The 19915-nt window shown below is 42.2% G+C and overlaps 2 protein-coding genes across 8 annotated transcripts in view; one reads left to right on the top strand and one right to left on the bottom strand.

The window, feature by feature from the left end:
• The first annotated feature begins 1716 nt into the window (after window positions 1–1716).
• Window positions 1717–11358, top strand: HNRNPH1 (heterogeneous nuclear ribonucleoprotein H1). 6 transcript variants are annotated; one of them, XM_063085440.1, is made up of 13 exons: window positions 2140–2207; window positions 2698–2826; window positions 4174–4329; window positions 4538–4681; window positions 6189–6327; window positions 7282–7460; window positions 7548–7619; window positions 7675–7808; window positions 7951–8086; window positions 8488–8547; window positions 8639–8728; window positions 9421–9513; window positions 10607–11358. In XM_063085440.1, the coding sequence occupies exons 2-13, from the start codon at window positions 2730–2732 to the stop codon at window positions 10723–10725; spliced, it is 1419 nt and encodes a 472-aa protein (XP_062941510.1). In that variant the 5' UTR covers window positions 2140–2207; window positions 2698–2729; the 3' UTR covers window positions 10726–11358. The 6 variants fall into 6 exon arrangements, with proteins under 6 accessions (XP_062941512.1, XP_062941510.1, XP_062941511.1 ...); XM_063085441.1 differs by lacking the exon at window positions 2140–2207 and adding an exon at window positions 2251–2281; XM_063085443.1 differs by lacking the exon at window positions 2140–2207 and adding an exon at window positions 9961–10010 and having other exon boundaries at window positions 10607–10695.
• A 4769-nt stretch (window positions 11359–16127) lies between these two features.
• The window catches only part of RUFY1 (RUN and FYVE domain containing 1), a 48106-nt gene continuing 44318 nt past the window's right edge, over window positions 16128–19915 (bottom strand). For both annotated transcript variants that reach the window (XM_063085448.1, XM_063085447.1), the window contains exons 17-18: window positions 18575–18652; window positions 16128–17204 (exon numbers count right to left, since the gene is read on the bottom strand). In XM_063085448.1, the coding sequence (XP_062941518.1) occupies window positions 17061–17204; window positions 18575–18652 (222 nt within the window). In that variant the 3' untranslated portion in view covers window positions 16128–17060. The remainder of the gene's footprint in view (window positions 17205–18574; window positions 18653–19915) is intronic.

Here is a 19915-nt window from a genome sequence, read left to right as displayed (position 1 = left end):
TTTGAAAATTATTATTAATTTATTTATGTCTTCTGAGTGAGCTAACTGGCCAGCACCCCTCCCCCCTTTTTTTTTGTTGTTGTTGTTGTGGCTGGCCGGTAAGGGTATCTGAGCCCTTAACCTTGACCTTGGTGTTATCCAATTTTTTTTTTTTCCAAGGCTGGCCAGTACTGGGATCTGAACCTGTGACCTTGGCCAAAAATTATTTTTATGTAATTAAATTTATCAGTCTTGTCCCTTGTGGTTATGTCTTTGATTTCATTTCTCAGAAATGCCTTCCTCACCTCAAAACTTTATAAATACACACATTTTGAATACTTTTAGTTTTTATATTTGTAAATTTAAATCTTTCTAGAGTTTATTTTGATATAGTGTGAGAGACAGCTCTAATGCTATTTTCCCCCCAAATTTCTAGCTATTAGCTTTAACACTATTTATTGAAAATCCTTTCCATTGTGATGTAAAATGTCCTTATTGAATGCTGAATTCTCAAATGTACCTTGGATGAGTTTCTAGGTTTTGTTCTATTGAGCAGTCTCTATGCTAGTGCTACATTGTTTTCATATAACCATTAAAAGAGTTTTACATGGTCGATATACCACTTGTTAATTTTGTATTCTGCTTTTTTCCCAAATACCATTATGCTGGAAGACCTGGGTGTCTCACTCTCAAGGACCTCAGCCAAAGGTCCATTTCCTCCACCTTCATTTGTAGTTGAGGGCATGCACCATCATTCACTCTGCCTGTTCCGTATACCCTTCACACCCAGCAAGAGTTTTCCTTTACACACAGCTCCTATTGCTTCCCTGCTGAAGACCTACTGATGGTGCCTTCTTGTGCACTTGGACCCAACACCCTCCTCAAGGCCTAAATTGCCTTTCAAGATCAGGCCCTGCCCAGATCTGGGCTCCTGTCTTTCCTCTGATTGTCCTCTCCAGTTTTTTCAAACCTGTCAAAACTGGATTCAGTCTCCACACCACTGCACTTGGTGGGAAGATATGCTTCCCTGTATCTTTCCGTGGTGGCCTTCACTAACTGTGGTACCCCAGTGGCACTGTCCAACACTTTCTTATTGTTAATTTGTTTATTGCCTGTGTCCATCAGGGCTGGGATGGGGACAACAGCCTGATCAGACATGGGGAGGCTATAGGCATTGTCCTAGTTTTCGGCAGTGCTGCCAGAAATAACGAACATTACTCATCTCGTGCCATATGCGTACATGGGGTAACCCTGCGGCCTCCTCGAACTCAGTGTCTCCGTCTGAGAAATGGACGCACTGGTACCTACTCAACCTTGGGGGGATTAAGCGGTAACCCTCTCTGGAGCAGCGGTTCATCCCGCGCTCACGGGGCATCCGGCGGGACAAGGCATCCGGCGACCCCCTCTCGTGAGGGGGCTCCGCGGCGTCCAGGGCTCACCGATCCAGGGAGGGGCACGGGGGTCGCAGTGTGTGAGTTCGTTGGGCAAAGCGGGGTACGGAACTGAGACGCGGTCACGGGGACCCCGAGCGGACCGGGGCCCCAGGCGCGACGGCGGCAGGTGAGAAGCTCACAAGCCTTGGACATGCCCCAGGCGCTGTGGGAGGTGACTTCGGATGCGGGAAGTCACCCAGGAGAGGCTCGGCGGTCTGGGGCTGATCAGCACCGGCTGGCTCTAGAGAGAAAGGAGGGGCAGGCGGCGCGGGGACAGGGAGCTCCTGTAGCCCGCACCTGTCCTTTCACATCGGCCTGGAGCACGGTAAAAGACTGGGAATTAGGGTAGGAGGACGGCCACCTCACCACAACCCAGATCGCGGAAATACCATACGATTCCTACGGGGAACTGACTGCCGCCATTCCCATCCCCCACTCTGGCGGGTAAGGCTAGGGAACGGTTTGAAGTAAGACGCATGCGCATGAAACTAAATTATAAACCGCTGAGGCTCAAAGTTTATTATTCGCGGGATGGCGCAGGCGCAAAAGAAAGCCCGGCCGCTTTACTGGAGGGGGCCTGATGGCAAGACGCATGCGCATAAGATGGCGCGGGGAGTGGGCGGGGGGAGTGGGCCGACTCGTGAAATTACGCATGCGTCTGAGCTCTGTGTGACGCAAGGGGGCGGTGCGGACACCTGGCTGCGCGTGCGCAGAGCTTGCTCAAAGGGCTTTATTTAGGTTGCGCAGGCGCCTGCTAGCCATTTCGTCTCAGCCACGCCGGAGGCTTACGTGTAGGTGAGTGTTGTTAGTCATTATTTGCTACCCCGCCATTCTTGAGGACGCCTCTTGCCAGGATTGCTTGCTCCCAGGTCTCTAACAGAGCTTGTGGGGCCTTGGGAAGCTACGGGCTGCCGCTAAGAGCCAGGAATTGTTCGCCGAATGCTGGCAGTGCCGCTGAGGCCTGCAGGCCGCGCCGAGTCTATTGTGTGAGATGGAGGAGGAGGCGGAGCGGAAGCGGCCGCCGCCATTTCCTTGTCTCCACGCTCGTTCTAGGCCGGCCCTCCCCCCCCCCCCCCGGCTTGGGGCTCCGGTACTTGATGCCCAGAGCGGCTTCGGGGGTCCGATCGCTTTCCACGAGGGAGTGTCTGGTGTTGGGGTAGCCGGGGATGGGATGTCCGCACTGGTTCTGCTCATATTGAGCCACCGCGGGCCCGCAGGGCGCCTCGAGGTCTGAGGGCAGTTCAGTGAGTATTTCTCAGGTCTAATCTTAATCTCCGCTTTGCAGTCTCTTTCGACGCCAGGACGACTTAGGAGACGATGATGTTGGGCACCGAAGGCGGAGAGGGATTCGTGGTGAAGGTCCGGGGCTTGCCCTGGTCTTGCTCGGCCGATGAAGTGCAGCGTTTTTTTTCTGGTGAGTTTGAAGCAGGAGGCGGGAGTTGCGGCCGGGGCGGCCGGGCGGGCTGGCAGCGGGGCCTGGGCGGGTCGGGCCGAGGCGAGCCCGGGGCGCCCCCTTGTGGGGCGCGGGCGGCAGCCTTTCCCCGGTGTTGTTCGCTCTTGGCTCGTCGCGGTTACGCAATGGAAGTTGCGAAAGCTCCGCCCGTCCTTCTGGCCCCCTTGGGGGACTGCGGCCGGTCTGGCGGAGTTTTTTTTTTTTTTTTTCTTTTCTTTTTAAACCTACCATTAAACACTATCCATTCTTGATTTCTGGATGTCTTTTTTCGAAAGGATGCTTAAGGATAGAGGGGATTTCCACCTCAGTCTTGAGAAAATTGCCTAGCAGGTGGGCAAATGATAATAATAATGTGCAATTTCGTAACTTGTTTCCAGTTTTGGTATTTCCTTGAAAAGGGGCATTCTGCTTCGGAAAGTTAAAATGTCACTTCTTAATTTCAGACGATTTTCCTAATCTGGACTTGGTAATTGAAGAGTTCTTGCTTATCTAGTTCTTGATCTGATCTGGCTCACTTTACAGTTGAGGATATTGAAGCCCAGGGAAATTTTCTGGCCTGTGTAGTCCCCCCTCCCTCAGTATGTAGATTTCCTGAATAATTTATACTAAATGTCCTCGTTCCCATTATTAGTGTAAGATTAGACTGATAGTTATATTTGGAAGAAATTCACAGGTTTTGGAAAGACTTGTAGTATTGACTCACTGTCTGAATTTAGCGTTGGTAACGGAAAACGACCTGTAAAACAAGAACCAAGTATACTGGAAGCCACCTTGCAGGGGCCAGACTGGGTTTGGCTTGAGCTGTGCAACTTGGAACATTTTAGCTTGGTAACACTGATCCCTTTTTAGGTGAGTATTGGGCTTGCAATTTAAATTTGAACGAGAAATTGTAATGTGGCCGGTAAGCTAAAGCTGGCAACATTCCCCAGACCAAGACTCAAAACTAAATATGTTCAGAAATGATATAAAATCACAAGGTTTAGACCTGACAATGTTTTCTGAGAAGTTATAAAGGATGTTTAATGGAGACAACAAGTAGCAAGGACTTGGAGATAATCTTGATTAAGAAATGGCTCTGAATAGTGGATTTGCTTGATAGATTGGGAACATATTATGTATATTATATATTTGTGAGAGGATGACTGCTTAAATGCTGGAAAAGAGACACCCTACGAGTTGGTAATATGTTGGTGATTCTAGGCTTCTCAACTGATATTTGTAGTGGGTACATGAATAAACATTTCATTTGTATAACCCAGAGTTGTTTTTAGGTTTTAAATTCTGTATTAACGATTGTTTTCTTTCCAGACTGCAAAATTCAAAATGGGGCCCAAGGTATTCGTTTCATCTACACCAGAGAAGGCAGACCGAGTGGCGAGGCATTTGTTGAACTTGAATCAGAAGATGAAGTCAAATTGGCCCTGAAAAAAGACAGAGAAACTATGGGACACAGATATGTTGAAGGTTTGATTTACATTGCCCTAGTAACAGTAAATAAAACATTAAACACATAGAGGTCTTACCCCCTTCTGAATTTTAGGTATTTGACCGCATGGAAATGGTCATCTAAGGGAGTTTATGGCAGCTCTTCCTAGCTTATCTAAAGACCCAGGAAGTCTGAATTTTGTTCTCTGACTTTCCAAAATTGACTAATTCTAAGCACCTCTTTCAGTATTCAAGTCAAACAACGTTGAAATGGATTGGGTGTTGAAGCATACTGGTCCAAATAGTCCTGACACGGCCAATGATGGCTTTGTACGGCTTAGAGGACTCCCCTTTGGATGTAGCAAGGAAGAAATTGTTCAGTTCTTCTCAGGTATGTAGTCCTGTTGGTTGCTGAGCAGTGAGTTTTGGCTAGCTTCTGGCAACGTGATTTAATAGATTTTAAAGTTGAATAGTTCAGTACTAAAATAGGTTGTTAAGTATATGCTGATTGATTAATGTTTTCTTCCTGGAGACCTTCAAATAATTTAAGCCCATCTTAAAGGTGGAAATAAAGTACTTCTAAAATGTTAACTTTGCCTATGTTAAGTATTTTAGTTCAGAGTAGATCTTTTGAGGATTGTCCTCAACAGCTTATTACTTTCCTCACATTGCTGTTTAGCAAAGTACTTCAAGTTAAAGGTAAGATCCTTTACCATTAGCTTAGCATGAGTTAGGTTCTTGTAACTTAGGGCAAGTGTCTTATGTTTTAAGAGATACTTAATATAGGGACCAGAAACATCTCTAATGGTCTTACTCTCTTTATACAAAAAACTATTTAGCAGCTTGGTTTTAGCCACTGTGTTAATATCGAAAGTCAAATACAGGAAGAGGAGGTTGAATGCTTGTAAGTCTTAGTACCTGAAATACAGAAAATGTTTTGAAATTGTTCTGGGCCTAAAGTATTTGAATGTTTTTATGCTGAAGAGCTGATAAGTTTGCATGTTTAGTATAATGTTAGATCATATACTTTAAATACTACTATTAATATTCATGATATGGTAAACTGGAATTAAAAGCAAGAAATCCTTTCATGGTTTAGTGTAGTATGTATTAAAATTTTGACTGTTAAGATATATATCAAGTCCTAATATTTTGTCAGAACTTTTGAAATCAAGTCTGTTTTGTTTTTATCTAAATTGGTGAGAATTGAATGCTATCTGTCAACGTTAAATATGAACATAATTTCATATCTTCTAGGAAAGTGCTTTAAGCCCTTTTTGTAAGCTTGGGAATGTATCCACGGAAAGGATTTTTCATAGACGGAATTTCCAGAAGTGAATGATACTACTGTTAGAGCATAAGAGTGCATGATTGTGCTGTGTAGATCAGTTGTTTGTTGAAAGTTTAGATCGTATGTTTGTCAATTATGTGATTTAAGTAATGTTTCAATTTTGATATGAAATGTTTAAATGTGTACGTTTTTTAAATTTGAAGTTCCAGTAACTTAAAACATTGAAATGTAAAGTGAGGTAAAAGGTGTCTTGAATTTTAGTAAAACTGTTATTTAATGCTTGAAATTTTATTAAATTCTTGTATAATTCTCAACATTAAGTTGCATAATGAGTGTTCTTAATTGTTGAATTCTTAATGCATCCTGTTTTCAGAAAATTTTTTTCTTTAATGTATACTGTGCCATGGGATGTGTTAAGAATTGAGTTATATTTTGTATTAATGGAACTTCATATTATTGCAATGCATATTTAAAGAGTACTTGTTGAAAGCATACCATTCACCTAAAGTTAAAATTCTGGTTTATTTAAAGCTATAAGAAGAATCATTTCTGGGCTTGTGATGTTAATATTGCCCCCCTACTGGGGTTATTTGTCCTTGGGTTGAAGGGTTGGAAATCGTGCCAAATGGGATAACATTGCCGGTGGACTTCCAGGGGAGGAGTACGGGGGAGGCCTTCGTGCAGTTTGCTTCACAGGAAATAGCTGAAAAGGCTCTAAAGAAACACAAGGAAAGAATAGGGCACAGGTGGGGATGGATGGTTGGTTGGATATGTCACTTTTCTTATGGTAAACAATTAAATCCATATTCTCTCTGCTTGAAAGGAGGAAATTAATCTGTTTCCTAGTTCCCTATTAATTGATGTTTGCCACAATTTTTGAACTTTTCCTATGTCAGAGTCCCATATTGCATTCAAACTAAATTTTAGGTATTAAAATTGTTCCCAGTTAATTGGTCTGCTTTATAATTTTGTAAGATTCTTAATTTATTAATCCCAGTTAATGGAGTTGAGAGACTATGGCTTTAAAAAATTAATGTAAACCTGGCTTTAGCTGTAATAACACCCACATAGAAAATTAATATTACCATAAGAAAATGTGATACTTTCTGATCTTGTTTTTAAAGTTGAAATGCAACAAACTTTTTCTTGCTGTATAAATATTCTGCATATGTAATAATAAGCATAGCTTTCAAGAAATTGTCACAAAAGGTTTTATTCTCTTTGCTTGTGACTATTTTTCATTGAAGCATGCGCTTACCTATGCTGATTTCTACTAAAAGCATAGGCTGGGGTATTTGTTGGCGAAAGGAAATGTGTAGTGTGGGCTAGACTGTTGGTGGAGGCTGGCTTTTTAGCCCACTTGCTATACATGCTGCCAATGGATTTAAGACTTGAAATGTTGAAAGTTGAGTGGAATTCTTTCCCTCCTAAACATTTATTTACTGTACTCCTCTCTACCCCTAAGGTTGGGCTCTGCCTTGGAGGAGTGAATTTTTTTCCTCTAAAGTTTACATTAAATAATCTTACTATTGAGTGAATTTCTGGTCATTGCCTAAGCAAATATAAGAAATCTGGCTTTAAATATTGGTCAGTTTCATGGCTATGACTAGATTGTTTACTTGTGTAACTAGATAACCTGTACGAAATGAACTAATGTTTTCTCTCCCCTCCCATCCCCTCCCTCATGAACAATGCTTTAGGTATATCGAAATCTTTAAGAGCAGTCGAGCTGAAGTTAGAACTCACTATGATCCACCACGAAAGCTTATGGCTATGCAGCGGCCAGGTCCCTATGATAGACCTGGGGCTGGCAGAGGGTATAACAGCATTGGCAGAGGAGCTGGCTTTGAGAGGATGAGGCGTGGTGCTTATGGTGGAGGTACGTGAGGATATGCAAGGGTCTACAAGTCTGATCCTCCTTTGTCTAGGTGTTTTCATTTGATAGATTGCTCTTTTTGTCTTTCAGGTTATGGAGGCTATGATGATTATAATGGCTATAATGATGGCTATGGATTTGGGTCAGATAGATTTGGAAGAGGTAAGGTAAGAATTAATTTCTCAGCTGAAGGATATTTACACTCTTGTCCATCTAGACCTCAATTATTGTTTTTCAGGAATGTCTGATCACAGATATGGGGATGGTGGCTCTACTTTCCAGAGCACAACAGGACACTGTGTACACATGCGGGGATTACCTTACAGAGCTACTGAGAATGACATTTATAATGTAAGTGCAAGATGAATTCACAAGTCAAATACTTCAGCATGCCAGTAAAAACTTGGGCCTTATTCTATCTACTTGTTATATATTTCAGTTTTTCATAACATTAGGAAGGTGACTTGATTCTTTGAAATACCTTGTGTTTTAGTTTTTTTCACCACTCAACCCTGTGAGAGTACACATTGAAATTGGTCCTGATGGCAGAGTAACTGGTGAAGCAGATGTTGAGTTTGCGACCCATGAAGATGCTGTGGCAGCTATGTCAAAAGACAAAGCAAATATGCGTAAGTGTGATTTATGCATCTGGGGGTTCTTCCTAGGTGGTTGTGTGACTAATAGTTACCATTAGGGAAATAGAATATTAAGGATGTATGATAAATTTCCAGTAATGGCCTAGTTCTTAGGGATGTGTTGAAAAAAGTTTGGGTTTTAAAAATTATTATGACTAAAAGGGATTTGTGACATGAACATAAATTGAAGTTTAGAATGATTTAAAAAATAAACTAAGAACAAAAAAAATGTTAAAAAGGCTAGTTTTTAACAACTTTCATTATTCAAGTAAATCACCTAAGAAAAGCAGCCAGAATTTTTTTTACTTAAAAGTATTTGAAATTCACAGATCTACTTATTTATCTTGTTTTCTTTCACCGACAAACATTTTCAAACTTTTTTTTTCTCATTTCAGAACACAGATATGTAGAACTCTTCTTGAATTCTACAGCAGGAGCAAGCGGTGGTGCTTACGGTAGCCAAATGCTAGGAGGCATGGGTTTGTGTAAATATCACTTTAGTGTCTTTTTTTAAGCTAACCTTGTATGCCTTTTCTCTCATTTCAGAACACAGATATGTAGAACTCTTCTTGAATTCTACAGCAGGAGCAAGCGGTGGTGCTTATGGTAGCCAAATGATGGGAGGCATGGGCTTGTGTAAATATCGTTAGTTTTTTTAAAAACCAAAACATTTATATCTGTATAAGTCGATTATAAGTTAAGTTAATCTATGTTTAATGAGTTTAGCATAACAATTTAAGTTAGGTAAAGAAAGTTTGTTTTTGAATGAATTTTGTGTCTGCCTTACTAAAGTCCTTGTGAGTTACATAAAGCTGCTTAGGATAGATAATTCAAATTAGATTTAAGTACTTTTGTTTGGGGGGAGGGGATTACAGGATGAAACTAGTCTGAATATAGAATTTAAATCTAAAATAAGTACTTAGCCAAAACAGGATGAAAATAAATTTCTTGGGCATAATAAGAGCATAATTAGATGAGCAGTGGTACCTGTGTATTGACATACCTTAATATATAAAGTTATGATGACAACCCCCACTAAATCCAGTTAAGCAGTTTTATATGATCTTCACATATGTCTCTGCTTAGGGAATCATGTGGATTTAGTCCTGCTGATATATATACTTTTAGCCATTTTGTTTAAATATTTGACTAGTTCATATGATGGGTAAAAGGGTAGTCTGGTTATAGACAATAGGCAGAAGGAGGCAGAGGGTTACAGTAATATAAGATTGAGACTGAAAAATTATAGATATAGAATTACAAGCCGGGTACCACCAGGTACCACATTACATAAGGAACAAGGTTCTAATGTTCTCTTAACTTAACAGCAAACCAATCCAGTTATGGTGGCCCAGCCAGTCAGCAGCTGAGTGGTGGTTATGGAGGTGGCTATGGTGGCCAGAGCAGCATGAGCGGATATGGTAAGTATGTTTTTAATATACTTAGAATAAGTTTTAGGGAGGTTTCTTTAGTTGGGGGAATATGCAGGCTCCTTTTTGGTAAAATTGGGTTATTAAATGTATGCTTTTGATTCTAATGTAACTGTTCTTAATAGTGTAATTTTCATAAACGGTCATTGGGAGGGGGAAGTGTCTATGAATTAAAAACTAGTCGTTGTGACTTTGGAATACTGTCGAGCCAGAAAACATCTGCCTCCATTTATTAAAACAAGTAGTTCACTTTTTTGTCTTTTGGTTAGCATTAAGTCAGTTTTAGAGGGAGGAGAATTTAAATAGTAGTAGAATGGTGGTTGGGTTCAGGGCCGTATTTACTAGTTAACCTAGGATTGGTTTTATTAATTTTTTTCAATTGGTCTAAAGAATGGTGATTTTGGTATTATAGTCTTACCCTACAAAATCCTTTTGCAGACCAAGTTTTACAGGAAAACTCCAGTGATTTTCAATCAAACATTGCATAGGTAAATATTTTCTCAAAAAATATAATTTAAATTCCCAATAGCAAATACTGATAATGTTGTAATAACACTATTTCTATAGCAGTCAATGGCTCTGACTTAACTCCATGGAGGCTGCCATTTTGGGCACAGTGAGTTGCCTCTAGTCCAACTTTTGTCCTCTCACTTTCTGCCCACCATGAATAGGAAAAGTAAGAGACTTCCCCTGTGCTCCCTATTCATATATGCCATTCGATGGACACATTGTGAATGTTTATAGTAAATTTTTTTAAAAAATGTCTTGTTTAGCTTTAAAAACATGAAGTAATTTTGCAATTTTTGAAAAACACTAGTTTTCCTTTAAACTTAATTTTCTATGTTGATCCTGAAGAATCCATTTAAATGGTAGCACAAGAGTCTGGCAAGTTGGTACTGCAGAGAAAAGAGGTTAATTGAGACTTGTTTGGAGTCGGGATTCCCCTTTCCCAAACATGCTTCTCGCCACTTGGACAGCAGCCATTTATACTCGTATACTTTTTAAACTTTTTCTTGGAATACTATATTTTATTTGACTGATAATTTGATACTACTCCTAACTTGTCACATTGATCTCTTTGCAGGTAACCAAGGAGCAGTGAACAGCAGCTACTACAGTAGTGGAAGCCGTGCATCTATGGGCGTGAACGGAATGGGAGGGATGTCTAGCATGTCCAGTATGAGTGGTGGATGGGGAATGTAATTGATCCTGATCACTGACTCTTGGTCAACTTTTTTTTTTAAGGAAAAAACTTCAGTTTAACAGTTTTTGCAATACAAGCTTGTGATTTATGCTTACTTCTAAGTGAAAAATCAGGATTGTTTTAGACTTAAGGTCCAGTATTTTTGAACACAACTCATCTAGGATGTAACAACGAAGTTGAAACTATAACTGTTAAACAATTTTCAGCTTTTCTCAAGTTAGTTATATTGTAGGACGTACTTAAGCAGTAAGTGTATTTAGGTTAAAGCAGTTGAATTATGTTAAATGTTGCTCTTATACCATTATTACATTGAACACTGTTTGGATGCATGTTGAAAGACATGCTTTTTTGTAAAACTCACTATAGGAGCTGTGTCTACAATTAAAAGTGAAACATTTGGCATGTTTGTTAATTGTAGTTTCATTTAATAACCTGTAAGGCACGTAAATTTAAGCTTTTTTTTAAGTTAATAGGGAAAATTTGAGACGCAATACCAGTACTTTAGGACTTTGGTCTTGGTGTTTGTATGAAATTCTGAGGCCTTGATTTAAATCTTTCATTGTATTGTGGTTTCTTTTTAGGTGTATTGCGCTAAGTGAAACTTGTCAAATAAATCTTCCTTTTAAAAACTGCACTTTGTCTTGTCTATGCTTCAGTGTCATGTGGACTGTTTCTTGGTGCTCTATTCCTGCCTGGGGCGTAGGTCCACATCTCTGGCTATGGCAGAGAGGCTCGTCAGTTGAGGCTGTTGTGTAGCTGTCTTCAGACTTCTCTTCCCTCCAGTGCAATTGAAGGTAAACTTGGCTTCGGGGCCCTTGTGGAAGGGCTTTATGTCATGTGGCCTGGCTGCACCAGGACTTGATTTGAGCTGCATTTAACTTGCTAAGCACCTGCACAAAGCGAAGGACAGGTGCCAGCACCCTCACTGCATGGCCTGCATGTCTCCGGGGCCTTCAGGCATGGCTGAGGGAAGCACCAGAGACAAGGGGTAACTGGAAGCTTCCCTCCCATTTGATTGCGTTTCTTTGAGTTTTGTATGTATGGGGTATCTGCTAGAAGGACCTGGCTCAGTTTTCAATTGAGGTTTTGAGCTTTTAATTTTTACCTCATTCCTAAAAATCAAGTCCACTTGAGCAAGATTCTGTTCCCCTGTAAACCTCCTGAGGCAAAATACCAAGTATTTTTGAGAGCTAACATGAGTGGTTTAAATCAGTTATTGAAATATATTCTTGTTTTGGTAGATTGGAACTCAAACGATATTTGCTAGGAAATATTCTCTACACACAAATTGTATTGTACTTAAAGACATAGTCCCAGAAATTCCTTTCAGCAGATGTTTAAGGGGAAGTACAGTTTGGGAACTGTCACTCTAGACCCAAGTCAGTGATCCTGAGATTAAAATATAGGATTCAAGCTAGGATAATGTAGGCTTATACCATTGAAAACCAAGTGTGTACATCTTCTAACTTCCTGTGGCTGTATTAGTTTTTCTCCTTTGTTCTGGGTAAGGTTACTATGGTGGACAGACTGGAAACTTGCTAAGAATTGGCCACTTCTAATGATCTGTTAATGGCAGCATTGCATATAGAAGACTTACATGGAGGGCTGTGAAGGTCCTGCCTTGTGCATGTCCTACCAGGGGGCTGTGTGCAATTCCACACCAGTGGTGGGAAAGATCTGGAACATATTATATATTTGGTCTTAAGCAGATCTAGAGATAAACAGTTTTCAGGGGAGGCAGTGTTGAGAGTTGTTCAGCTGTGTTCTAAACCGGGTACTACTGCTGAGAGCTTGGTGAGTTACTCAATTTGGAATTGAGACCTGGTGTTGAAAAGGTTTGAGGATTCCTTCTCTGGGTCCTTCAGTTAACTGTTATACACTTAGGAATAAGGAAAAGCTTTGTTGAAAAACTTGGCTTGTTAGAAGAGGCTAGAACTCTAGGTACTTGAAGTAGTAAGGCTAAGTAAACTAATGCAGAACCATTTGGCTTTTAAAAAATCGAGGGCAGCAGTGTTATAACACCAAGGTCAGGGGTTTGGATCCCTGTACCAGCCAGCTGCCAGGTAAAAAAAGACTAGAACCATTATGTTTGGAACCTTGTGCTCCATGGACCACAGCATCACCTGGGAGCTTGTTAGCAGTGACTCAATCTCCAGAGGCTGTTAATGAGAATCTGCATTTTAAACCAGACCCTGGACCTCCACCCCCCAACCCAGTTGGCCCATGCATTTGAGCTTGAGAACCACTACCTTAGAACCTCTGTCCCCCTTATTTCTCAGGTTGTGAGGTAGTATGGTGCCAGACTAGCGACTGAGGGTTCCGAAGTTCAGGTGTGTATTTGAATTCTGAGTAGAAAAGTTATCGAACACTAAGGCAGCTAAATGTTGGTAAGACTGGTACCTGGATATGTAGTGCATAATGCTTATTGAACATTTCTTGCTTCGGTGTGGAGATGATGTTGGAAGGAAAAAATGGGTACGATAAAGGAAAGAAACTTCCCTGAGCACTTGTCAGGTAGTGGTGAGAACTTCATGTTTATTTTTATTGAACCATCATAGCAGTCTTGAAGTAGTGTTGGTATTATTCTGCTTCCTTTTTTGTGTGTGCAGATGAGAGCCAAGGCTTGGAAGTGAGTGACTTGCCTAATCTCAGCAAGTTGGAGTCCAAATTGGGTGCATTGAAAACAAGGTACAGATATCCAATACTAGAAGGGTGTGGGTATAGAGCAGTGGTATGTAAACTTTTTTCTGAAAAAGTTGGTCTCTGTATGAGATTAACAAGCAGCTGCTCAGGTAAAGTGAGGGAGAGGGGGCCCTTCATAGCTTCTGTCCTTGCTGTGTGCTTCCCTAATAGGGTTTAAAACCTGAAGCTTAGAACATGTCTTTGGAGCTGGACAGACCTAGTTTTGAAGTCTGGCTGAACAGTTCCTTACCATAAGACCATGCATAGATCTTGGGACCTAGCCTTAATGGAACAACAGACTTGGCATTCTAGTTTCAGTTGCAAGTACAATAGAAGTGTCAACCAGTACTGGCCCAGGTTGTGGATTAGCACTTCTGTAGGGAGAGAGCCCAAGAAGGAAGGAGAGTTAGGATCTTGAGTCTTGTTGGGGCAGGGATGGGACAGCTAACACCAGGCCAGAGAATTGGTGGGTAGGGGTCATGACCAAGATGTCATTCTAGAGAGTAGAAAAGGATGAGGTTCAGAAGACAGACTGACTTGTCTGATGTCTGGACATTACAATGCTTGTTATGTTTTTTTTTCTACCTTAAAGTTCCAGGTCATTGACTATGGAGGGTGGACATGCACTCAGGTGGGGCTCCAGAGAAGGAAGAGCCAGTCTTTAGCACTCCTTTTGAAATAACAAAAAGACTGCCTGGCAGATGCATTTTCTTTTTTTTTTTTTTTTTTTTTAATTTTATTTTGTCGATATACATTGTAGCTGATTAATGCTCCCCATCACCAAAACCTCCCTCCCTTCTCCCTCCCCCCCTCCCCCCCAACCATGTCCTTTCTGTTTGTTTGTTGTATCAACTTCAAATAATTGTGGTTGTTATATCTTCTTACCCCCCCCCGTTTGTGTGTGTATGTGTGTATGTGTGTGTGTGAATTTATATATTAATTTTTAGCTCCCACCAATAAGTGAGAACATGTGGTATTTCTCTTTCTGTGCCTGACTTGTTTCACTTAATATAATTCTCTCGAGGTCCATCCATGTTGTTGCAAATGGCAGTATTTCATTCGTTTTTATAGCTGAGTAGTATTCCATTGTGTAGATGTACCACATTTTCCGTATCCACTCATCTGATGATGGGCATTTGGGCTGGTTCCAACTCTTGGCTATTGTAAAGAGTGCTGCGATGAACATTGGGGAACAGGTATACCTTCGAATTGATGATTTCCATTCCTCTGGGTATATTCCCAACAGTGGGATGGCTGGGTCGTATGGTAGATCTATTTGCAATTGTTTAAGGAACCTCCATACCATTTTCCATAGAGGCTGCACCATTTTGCAGTCCCACCAACAATGTATGAGAGTTCCTTTTTCTCCGCAGCCTCGCCAGCATTTATCGTTCATAGTCTTTTGGATTTTAGCCATCCTAACTGGGGTTAGATGGTATCTCAATGTGGTTTTGATTTGCATTTCCCGGATGCTGAGTGATGTTGAGCATTTTTTCATATGTCTGTTGGCCATTTGGATATCTTCCTTAGAGAAATGCCTACTTAGCTCTCTTGCCCATTTTTTAATTGGGTTGCTTGTTTTCTTCTTGTAAAGTTGTTTGAGTTCCTTATATATTCTGGATATTAATCCTTTGTCAGATGTATATTTTGCAAATATTTTCTCCCACTCTGTTGGTTGTCTTTTAACTCTTTTAATTGTTTCTTTTGCTGTGCAGAAGCTTTTTAGTTTGATATAATCCCATTTGTTTATTTTTCCTTTGGTTGCCCGTGCTTTTGGGGTCGTGTTCATGAAGTCTGTGCCCAGCCCTATTTCCTGAAGTGTTTCCCCTATGTTTTCTTTAAGAAGTTTTATTGTCTCAGGGTGTATATTTAAATCCTTAATCCATTTTGAGTTGATTTTAGTATATGGTGAGAGGTATGGATCTAGTTTCATTCTCCTGCATAACGATATCCAGTTATCCCAGCACCACTTGCTGAAGAGGCAGTCCCTTCCCCAGTGAATAGGCTTGGTGCCTTTGTCAAAGATCAGATGGCAGTAAGTGTGAGGGTTGATTTCTGGATTCTCTATTCTATTCCATTGGTCAGTGTGTCTGTTTTTATGCCAGTACCATACTGTTTTGGTTATTATAGCTTTGTAGTATAGCTTAAAGTCAGGTAGTGTTATGCCTCCAGCTTTATTTTTTTTGCTGAGCATTGCTTTGGCTATTCGTGGTCTTTTATTGTTCCATATAAATGTCTGAATAGTTTTTTCCATTTCTGAGAAAAATGTCTTTGGAATTTTGATGGGGATTGCATTGAATTTGTATATCACTTTGGGTAGTATGGACATTTTCACTATGTTGATTCTTCCAATCCAAGAGCATGGGATATCTTTCCATCTTCTTGTATCCTCTCTAATTTCTCTCAGCAGTGGTTTGTAGTTCTCATTATAGAGATTTTTCACCTCCTTGGTTAACTCAATTCCTAAGTATTTTATTTTTTTGGTGGCTATTGTAAATGGGCAGGCTTTCTTGATTTCTCCTTCTGCATGTTCACTATTGGAGAAAAGAAATGCTACTGATTTTTGTGTGTTGATTTTGTATCCTGCTACTGTGCTGAAATCATTTATCAATTCCAACAGTTTTTTCGTAGAGGTTTTAGGCTGTTCGATATATAGGATCATGTCATCTGCAAACAGGGACAGTTTGACTTCATCTTTTCCAATCTGGATGCCCTTTATTTCCTTCTCTTCTCTGATTGCTCTGGCTAGTACTTCCAACACTATGTTGAATAGGAGTGGTGAGAGTGGGCCTGGCAGATGCATTTTCGACAGGTGTCTCCATTCATAATCTGTCAACTCCCAGTTACACAAGTGAATAACTTTTGAGCTTTGGTAATGGGCTTAAAGTCACTTTCTCTGTGCCTGTTGATGGTAGGTAGGCTAACCCTCCAACTTTTCCCTGGTTCACCTGGGCAGAGCACAGACTGAGCCATCCCTCAACAGCCTACACCTCAATCCTAGCTCTCCTTCTCCAGGCCTTTAGTAGTCCTGATGACTGCATGAGGGGTTGCTCTGTGACCTACTTTGCTGGAGGCAAGGGCTTGGCAGGCTCCTGTGAAGTTGACACAGTTCATTTTCTGCATGCACCGGAGTGAAAAATAAACGATTTTATTTTGCAGGGCCAATGGTAGGTATTCACAAGGGCATGAAATGGCAAATCTCTTGACTAAAGCAGAGAAGGCACACTGACAGACCCCTTACATAGTAAAAAGCACTGTGTACAAATCAAAGTTTGTGGGATGTGTGAGAGAAAAACGGATTACTCACTAGTACAACTGCTATAAAACAGGTTAATTGTTTGAAAAGTGAAAAATGACAGTAGCAAAACCATGAAGTTACATCAGAACTAAAGCCAGTTAAGTAACAAAGTAAGATGGAAGAGTTTTAATACAGAGAAGTTAATTCCATACACGTTGCAGAAAGGTGCACAGGTTCCAGTTCTGGCATGCTACAGTGCTAGCAGCCCAGGCAGGGATTTGACCCTTTCCTTTGATTCTCTTGGGAAACAAATTTTCCAAGGCCCCCGTGGTCTCTGGAGATCCAAGAGTTTGGCACTGTTCCCGAGGCCGGCCACTACCCTGAGGACAGGTCAGGCTGCTGCCCCTGCGGGCCTCAAGAGGCAGTGGAGGAACAGCGCTGCAGGAGCAGAGTGTGGCAGCTGTCGCACACACGCACGGGCTTGGGGTAGGAGGGCAGGGCCAGTTCATTGCTGGAGCAGGTGTTGCAGAAGATGTGGCCACAGTTTCGGCAGTGGTGCTAGAGGATGGAAAAAGGCAGTTACAGGGCTCACTCTTCCTAACCTTTAGGAGCTTGCTTAATACACATCCTCCCAGGGGCACATCAGTTTGGAATGGGTTCCTTTTTTTATGTGTTTGTAAAATGTGGACTGTTGGGGGAGAGGTGTGCACTTGGCCTGAGTAAGGGGCTTTTTTGTTTAAAACAATAGGTATTTACAACTCTGAGCTGATAGTTCCTATTACATAAAGTATCTGTTTAATTTGGTTAATCTGGTTAATCCCTTTAATTGCTGCATTCCATTGTGGTGGCCCAGGGGGTTTCTTTTTTTTTGGCAGCTGGCTGGTATGGGGATGCAAACACCTGGACTTCGTGTTATCAGCACTGGGCTCTAACCTAGTGAGCTGACTGGCCAGCCCTAAGATTGTTTTAGCTGGTGCCTTCTGAGGAGGGCTCTTTCACTTTATAAATGGCGTTGCCATGAACCTTGATGTGTTGACTTCCCTTGGGCACATGGCAGACACCAAGACCCATGTAACCTCTGCTCTTGGCTCTACAGATTGCCAGCTGGCCCACCCTCATTAGGCTAGTCCATTCACGTGGGGACAGCCAGGCCTGTGCTGCCTAAACCTTCAGCAGGCCTTGCAGACAAATGTGATCTCAATGGCAGTCTCAGGAGGGTGGGTCTCTACCTCTGAACTATTGCAGTGCACTGACAAAAATCTGGGAGAATTTTGGTTTCCTGGGAGCAGACGAGAACATGATCCACATGGTGTGGTGGATGGGGTGCTGTTGCCAGCAATTCCTTTCCCCTGGCCTTTAGTTTTGCTTCCCTCTCAGTTTTAGTTTGTTTTTCTAGTTTTAGTTTTGCTTGTGTTCCCTACCCAGACCCTCTTAGTGAGACTGTTGGCCCTCTCAACCCTGGACCAAAGGGTGGATCACGGCTTTCTGGTGCAGAACCTAAAAGCAGGCTACACAGGCAGAGGCAGATTCACCTGGGGGCAAGTACCCTGCCCAGATCACCAGTGAGTTTTTAGTCACTTGCTGTCTTCATAGGTTCCCTATAGATTTTGTTTTTGCCTAAGTTGGCCAGATTTTGGTCCTCTTGCATATACAGAATTTTCAATGTTACACTCACCTAGAGCAGCTCTGCACAAGCAGCCCCATCTCTCAAATTGTTGCCAATCATTGAAAGGACTGCACGCTACAGACGAAAAATCCATCTGCATGGGCAGGCAGGAGAGGTGGGCCTGCCAATCTGCAGACCAGCGAGCACCATCACAATGCAACGAGCCGGGTCTGACAAGGGGTTTTCCTCAGAGCCAGAGAAGGGAATCCCAGTGGGGCAACAGCTCAAAGCACTGGGTGGGTGGAGGGCCACCCCCACATACCTTTCTCCGGGAAATGGAGAATTCCTTTTCACACTGCTTACAGTGCGTTGCTTCATCATCTTTCAGCCAAGTGTGGCCCTGAGGAGGAAAAAACACCCTAGAATTCCATTCTCTTCTTTTTGTTTTTTGGAGGCTGGTCAGTGCAGGATGGAACCCTGGACCCTGGTGTTACAGCACCAAACTCTGAGATAACCAGCCAACCCTCCTAAAATTGCACTTTATGTCTCAACCCCGATGGGTAATTAGCTGGGTTCTGACTGCATCCATTGTCCCTTCCTAATAGCACCTGGTTTCCTTTTGAGGAATTGCTATTTCTCCACTAGATGTGGCCACACAGGACGGTAATGAACGAGCCTTTCCCCGCAACCTGCCCACAGCTGGAATTCATGTGTTCTAGTTAGAGCACCTGCCACCTGCTTCCTAGCCTCTGCAGGCTGCCCACTGGGCCTCAAAGCAGATTCTCCAGCACCCTGTTAACCTGAGACCCACTCTTTCAGTAAATTCCCTTTGGCTGAGGTAATCAAAGTCAGATTCTGGTGCTTGCAACCCCAAACCCTGACTGAGGCTATCGGAAGTGACTAGCTAAACTGACAGGAAGAAGAAAGGCCAAAACCAAGCAAGACTGATCCCTGTGGAGAGACCAAAGGCAATGTGTAGCAGGGACTGGATCCTTTTAGGCCTGAGGGAGCCCTTCTCTACACAGGCCAAACCCCCGACTCTTAGACATCAGGGATAATCTGGAAAGCCGTTTACCTCTATTCTACTGAGGATTTGGAGGATGATCTTTTGGAGGTTTTTCTCCGGAAAACTAGGACATGATTTATTTAGCCTTAGGGACTGGGGTGTTCTAGAGGGTTCAAAAGCATGCTGTACTTTTTCAGCCCCTTAGTATCTGCTGAACATAAACTTTCTGGATGACACACAGTGACCCTCATGGCTGTGAGCTAGAGAAGCACGCCCAGGGTGTTTATCCTTACATCAAAGAGCTCCAAGCGGCTATACAGTCCCATTTGATGATTTTTATCCTCCCTCGGATGCTGTTAGCTGTCATTATTTTGTGCAAACACTTCTATGCAGTGGGGGGGATAAAGACAGGCAGCTTGCAGCAATTACATTCAAGGGGCTTTCAATCTACAAGGGAGGATAAATTAAATTGATGTTACCTAGCAGTCTAGGCTGCTGTTAGCTGCTGTGACAAGTTGCTGCCTCTGACCAGCTGTGTACTTGGGAAGTTAGGTACCCAGAGACATTAGAGTCTCTGCTCTGGAATACACGTAAAGGTGCCATGTGAAAGAGGACTACTTTTGCGCTGCTGCTGCAGCAGAGCTGAAACCAAAGGGT

Source organism: Cynocephalus volans, chromosome 2 (assembly GCF_027409185.1).
Source record: "Cynocephalus volans isolate mCynVol1 chromosome 2, mCynVol1.pri, whole genome shotgun sequence".
Taxonomy (NCBI): Eukaryota; Metazoa; Chordata; class Mammalia; order Dermoptera; family Cynocephalidae; genus Cynocephalus; species Cynocephalus volans.
Note: the sequence above shows the minus strand (reverse complement) of the source record. Positions and strands in the feature narration are given on the sequence as shown.

Excerpts from the sequence above, each read along its gene's own strand:
- HNRNPH1 (XM_063085440.1), top strand. The coding sequence starts at position 2,730 with ATGATGTTGGGCACCGAAGGCGGAGAGGGATTCGTGGTGAAGGTCCGG. Across the intron at positions 7,809-7,950 it reads CTGAGAATGACATTTATAAT|TTTTTTTCACCACTCAACCC; the intron begins GTAAGTGCAAGA and ends CTTGTGTTTTAG. Across the intron at positions 9,514-10,606 it reads GAGCAGCATGAGCGGATATG|GTAACCAAGGAGCAGTGAAC; the intron begins GTAAGTATGTTT and ends ATCTCTTTGCAG.